The sequence below is a fragment of the Uloborus diversus genome, chromosome 2 (assembly GCF_026930045.1).
Source record: "Uloborus diversus isolate 005 chromosome 2, Udiv.v.3.1, whole genome shotgun sequence".
Taxonomy (NCBI): Eukaryota; Metazoa; Arthropoda; class Arachnida; order Araneae; family Uloboridae; genus Uloborus; species Uloborus diversus.
In genome coordinates, this window is record NC_072732.1 from 44055023 (window position 1) to 44060940 (window position 5918).

At 35.0% G+C, this 5918-nt stretch overlaps 1 protein-coding gene across 1 annotated transcript; it reads left to right on the forward strand.

The window, feature by feature from the left end:
* Positions 1-3149: 3149 nt before the first annotated feature.
* On the forward strand, positions 3150-4018 carry LOC129235263 (uncharacterized; the record flags this gene model as incomplete). Its single annotated transcript, XM_054868977.1, is given in 2 exon segments — positions 3150-3995; positions 3998-4018. Coding segments are annotated over 2 exon segments (867 nt in total), but the record flags the coding sequence as incomplete, so codon positions are not given.
* Between the last annotated feature and the right edge of the window lie 1900 nt (positions 4019-5918).

Genomic DNA, 5918 nt, shown 5'->3' on the forward strand with positions numbered 1-5918 from the left:
TTGTCTGAGCCAAATCGGACTTCCACCTAGAAATAGGCGCTCGATTAAAACGGAAGCCGTACCTATGTGCCTTAAATCGAGTAGCATTGCTACTCGGGCTCGAGTTCCCGAGTGGCATAAGTAACAACAACAACAACACATATCATTGAAGTTATGAATAGCAACAGTTGGAGCTGTCAAATCTTAAGAACAAAGATGCTCGTGATGATTATTCAGTTGTATTTGAGTTGTTAATATGGATGCCGGTATTGGATTCAGTTTGAATAAAATTAATATTTAAAATGTTATTACTTTATATTTTCCTTATGATATTATAAGAAAACATAACATGGCGCAGTCAACAGGATTTTAGTGTTTTGGACCTAAAAGATGGATCTTTTCAAATGGAATTGGATACAAAAAGTAGTGATTTATGCACATTTAATACTCCATTTGGATGTTACAAATTTTTGAGATTTCCAATGGGGTTATCACGCGCTCCAGACATTTTTCAAAAAACAAATGAGAAGAATTTTTAGGACATTCCGGGAGTTTTAATTTATTTTGATGATCTTATTATAGCAGGAGATTCTTTAGCCGAACACAATGCGATATTAGCTAAGGTAATCAAAAGAGCTCAAGAGCTAAATGTTAAATTCAATAAAAACAAAATTCAATACAGAGTTTCAAAAGTCAAGTATTTAGATTATGTTTTCGGGTTAGAAGGCATGAAACCAGACCCAGACTATGTAAAAGCTGTAGTTGATATGCCCGAACCCACTAATAAAAAAGAACTTCAGAGAATACTAGGAATGATCAATTACTTAAGGCAATTTATACCGCAAGTCTCAACACTGACAGCACCTTTAAGGAAGTATTAAAGCAGGATACTAATTGGCAATGGTTTCCAGAACATGCAGCAGCTTTAAGTAAGTTAAAGGAAAAAATTGTTAGCGCTCCTGTTCTGAGTATTTTTGATAGCTCCAAATCCATTGTAATACATGCCGATAGTTCAAAAGATGGTTTGGGTTGTTGTTTATTACAAGATGGTCGTCCTGTCGTGTTTGCATATAGAAGTTTAACAAACGCAGAAAAAGGATATGCTCAAATCGAGAAAGAATTTTTGAGCATTGTATTTGCAACAAATAAATTCCATTGTCTGATTTACGGGAGACCTTTGGAAGTTCTTACTGACCACAAACCGTTAGTGTCTATAATGAGTAAAAATGTTGCACATGTCATGTCACCTAGATTGCAGCGCATGAAGATAAAATTACTTATACTAATTAAATTTAAAATATCTGCCAGGGAAAAATATGTATATTGCTGATTTGTTATCAAGATCATTTCTATCATAGTCAGTTGCAGATGATGCTGAAATGACAGAACTAGTTCACATTTTAAAGAAATATGTACAAATTAGTCCTGATAAGCAGAAAGAATTTGTTGCTGCTACACTAAATGATGAAGGATTGTCTCATATCCGGAGATTTTTGGTCAAAGGATGGTCGGAAAGTTCCAAATGCGGCTCGTGATTATTTTAAATATAGAAATGAAATCGGTGTAGATAGGGGTCTGATATTTATGAATGATAGAGTTATTGTCCCATAATGTCTCAGAAATGAAATGTTAAATGTGATTCACTCTGCACATTGTGAAATTGAAAAAGCAAAGGCAAGAGCCAGACAAGTGATTTTTTGGCCAGGAATCAACAAAGATATTGAAGTTATGATTTCAAAATGTGAAAATTGTGATATGTATAAATCTAAAAATGTCAAAGAGCCTCTTTTGAGTCACGAAGTTCCAAACTTGCAATATGAAAAAATAGGAATGGACATATGTGAGTATGGGGGTGTAAATTACTTAGTTGTGGGATGCTATTTCTCAAAATGGTTAGATATAATAAGATTAAGTAATAAAACTGCTAATGAAATAATACCAAAATTAAAAGAACTGTTTTCAACTCATGGTATACGGCAGAAAGTTATCTGCGATAATATGCCGTTTGCAAGTATTAAAATGGAGGAGTTTTCCAGAAAATGGGGCTTCGAAATCATTACTAGAAGTCCCCACTACCAAAAATCAAATGGATTTGCAGAAAAAATGGTAAGAATAGCTAAAAATATTATTCGTAAATCTGGAGCAGATAACACTCAAGAAGCTCTGTTAGAGCACATAAATATTCCAATCACTGAAAGAAACACATCACCCGCTCAACTATTAATGAGTCGATGTCTTTGTACTAGATTGCCAACAAAACTCTCCTTCTTGAAGCCAAAAATAGCAATAAAAATAAACCTAATTGCAAAGAGAAATTTGAAGTTATAAGAAAGAAAACGCAGTGTACTATTACAATATGAATGCTAAGCACAGACCAGACTTTGCTGAAGGAGAAAATGTTCTTTTAAGAGTGGGTAGTCACAGGGAAAAGGCATAGATTGTAAAAAAAACATTGTTCACCTAGGTCATATTTAAATGAAAAATTATCATATAAGCTTTGTGCTACAATATGATTAAGGTGAAAAAACAACGTAAATAAAGCACAAATATTCGAGAAAATACAGCATATAGCTATTTCAAGGCTACAATGGAGCCTCTTCATCAGTGCAAAAAAAAAATCACCAACACAACCAGAAGTTGCGAGAGAACTGACAAAAAACCAGGTAGACACCGGTATTTATACCAAAGAGAGCCAACCAATAAGAATACAGGAACATGACAACAAACAACCAATCAGCGAACAGCATGTACGCTCCGGGCTCAAAGCAAGGCAAGAGACATCCAATCAGAAGCCAGGAGACAAAAAGAGTGCGAGACACCAGAGAAACAGGAAAGGCAATTATAGAAATTGCTTCCAAATATCATGAAAAAATGGAGTGCTGGAAAAATCATTGACAAGAGAATGAGAATTTTTCCAAATATGGTAAGCTTCCCAGAAATCGAGGTCATAAACCGAAGAACATTTACAAATAATCTTTGCAGATGAAAAATCAAAACAGTGACCAGAAGTCCAGCAATGCTGAGCGATGGAAGAACGAGCAAGTTCTTTATGTTTAACATAGTTATCGTGCTCTTTCAGACGGTGCTTGAGAGCACGTTTAGTCTGTCCAACGTACCCAAGTCCACACTTGCAGGAGATACTATAAATGCCCCAGTTGCTATGGCAATCAATGGGGTCCTTTAAGTTTTTTCACAAAGACCCTAGTATTAGAGAGATTAATCTTATTAAAAATGTTGTGAAATGTTCTCCTATCATCAGTGAGTCTTCAAAAAGGTCTTTAACTCCTTCTGTTGCACATTGTGCCAGATTTTATGCTCTACCAAAGGTCCATAAACCCGACATTCCGCTTAGGCCTATTGTTTCAAACATTGGTACTGCTTCATATAAACTTGCTAAGTATTTAGTTTCTATCTTCTCTTCTCTTTTGGTTAGCAACTCTTTTACTGTCAGAAATTCTGTTCATTTTGTTCAGAAGTTACGTTATTTTAAGCCTCATGGTTTAACGATGGCTTCTTTTGACGTGAAGTCACTTTTCACTAATGTACCGGTTATTGGGGCATTGGATTGTCTTAAATTGAGACTCCAAGAGCATCATTTTTCTAGTTTTGAGATTGAGGAACTCGTTTCACTTACTCGTGTTTGTCTTGAACAGAATACTTTTGTGTTCAATGGTACTTATTTTCGAATGTCTGAAGGTTTAGCAATGGGTAATCCTTTGAGTCCTATTTTAAGTGACATTTATATGCACTATTTTGAGACTAAACTTTTTGAAACCATAACGTTTCCGTTCTATGTTCGGTACGTTGACGATTGCTTTGTTTTGCTTGACCAAAACCATGTTGATAATGAATTTTTACTTTCTACTTTAAATTCTATCGATCCTTGCATCCAATTCACTATTGAAATGGAAACTGATAGTTCTCTTTCATTTTTGGACGTCTTTATTACTAAAAGTAATGATGAATTTATGACTTCGGTGTTTCGTAAGCCTTTTGCTGTTACACTACCTCCTCACAAATGTTCTTCTCATCCTCCAAACCAAAAGTTGGCCTCATTCAAGGCTTTTGTGTTCCGGGCTTTGAACATCTGTTCTTCCTCCAATTCTTTAACTGCTGAGCTTTCTTATCTTAAAGCAGTGGCTTTCGATCGTGGTTATTCTCCTAGCATCATTGATTCAATTTATAATAAGTTAATTAAGCCCTCTCATTCTGAAAAGGTTTCTGCTTCTAGTGCTTCGTATACTATTGTTTTGCCTTATTATCCAAAAGTTAGTCATCAAGTTGCAAAGATTTTGAAGAATTTTGGTTTCGATACAGCTTTTTCTCCAGTTAATAAGATAAAATTTACAAACTTAAAGGACCCCATTGATTGCCATAGCAACTGGGGCATTTATAGTATCTCCTGCAAGTGTGGACTTGGGTACGTTGGACAGACTAAACGTGCTCTCAAGCACCGTCTGAAAGAGCACGATAACTATGTTAAACATAAAGAACTTGCTCGTTCTTCCATCGCTCAGCATTGCTGGACTTCTGGTCACTGTTTTGATTTTTCATCTGCAAAGATTATTTGTAAATGTTCTTCGGTTTATGACCTCGATTTCTGGGAAGCTTACCATATTTGGAAAAATTCTCATTCTCTTGTCAATGATTTTTCCAGCACTCCATTTTTTCATGATATTTGGAAGCAATTTCTATAATTGCCTTTCCTGTTTCTCTGGTGTCTCGCACTCTTTTTGTCTCCTGGCTTCTGATTGGATGTCTCTTGCCTTGCTTTGAGCCCGGAGCGTACATGCTGTTCGCTGATTGGTTGTTTGTTGTCATGTTCCTGTATTCTTATTGGTTGGCTCTCTTTGGTATAAATACCGGTGTCTACCTGGTTTTTTGTCAGTTCTCTCGCAACTTCTGGTTGTGTTGGTGATTTTTTTGCACTGATGAAGAGGCTCCATTGTAGCCTTGAAATAGCTATATGCTGTATTTTCTCGAATATTTGTGCTTTATTTACGTTGTTTTTTCACCTTAATCATAGGTCATATTTAGTTAAGACAGAAAATGGTAGGATACTCAGAAGGAGTTCTTATCATTTAAGAAAATGTAAAAATTCATTGCAATCTACTTATGACCCCAACTCTGACAGTATTAGTATTCAGTCTGACTTAAATCCTCCAAACACAATAGTAAATCAAAATGTGGGAGGGTAGTTAGGCGACCTTCCTACTTGAGGGACTATGTCTGAATATAGGGGCCTTAGTCTGATCTGAAAAGGGAGGTGTAACATATTATTGAAGTCTTGAATGGCAACAGTTGAAGTTGTCAAATCTTAAGAACAAAGATGCATATTTATTATGATATGTAAGAAAACATAACAGGAATAGAAGAAAAAAATAGAGCGAATCAGTTCGTCACCACCAAAAGCATATTATCTAATAACATTGGAAAAAGAGAACTACCATTTTATTGGACTCTGTGTCTCTGTTGCTGATAATCCTTACTGGAAAAGCTAGTAGCTGAAATGCGAAAGAATACAGTAGGGTGTCCCTTTTTTTGTTTGCGAATGATATTTTTAAAAACTCATTAATAATCATTCAACTCATTAATAATCATTCTGAATTTTTTAGTTTTGTGAATATGTTAACAATATCTAATAGTCAGAATAGGAATATTTAATAGATTGAAACTTCAATAATAAGACAGCAAATAATATCCATTGATTCAACACGTGTAAGATCAACTCAACTAAAATATTTTTTTCACAATGAAAAGATCTTTGAGCAACTACCGACAAATCGCATTTCTGAAAATTTCATCTTCTCTACTTTGTGGTACCTTTCATTAATCGTAATCTATAGTTGAATGCTGTGTGATTGGTGAAAAAGTTCTCACATGGTTGAAGGAAAATGTTCGTTTTGTCAAAAATTTAAATTTTAGTTCGAAAAAGAAAC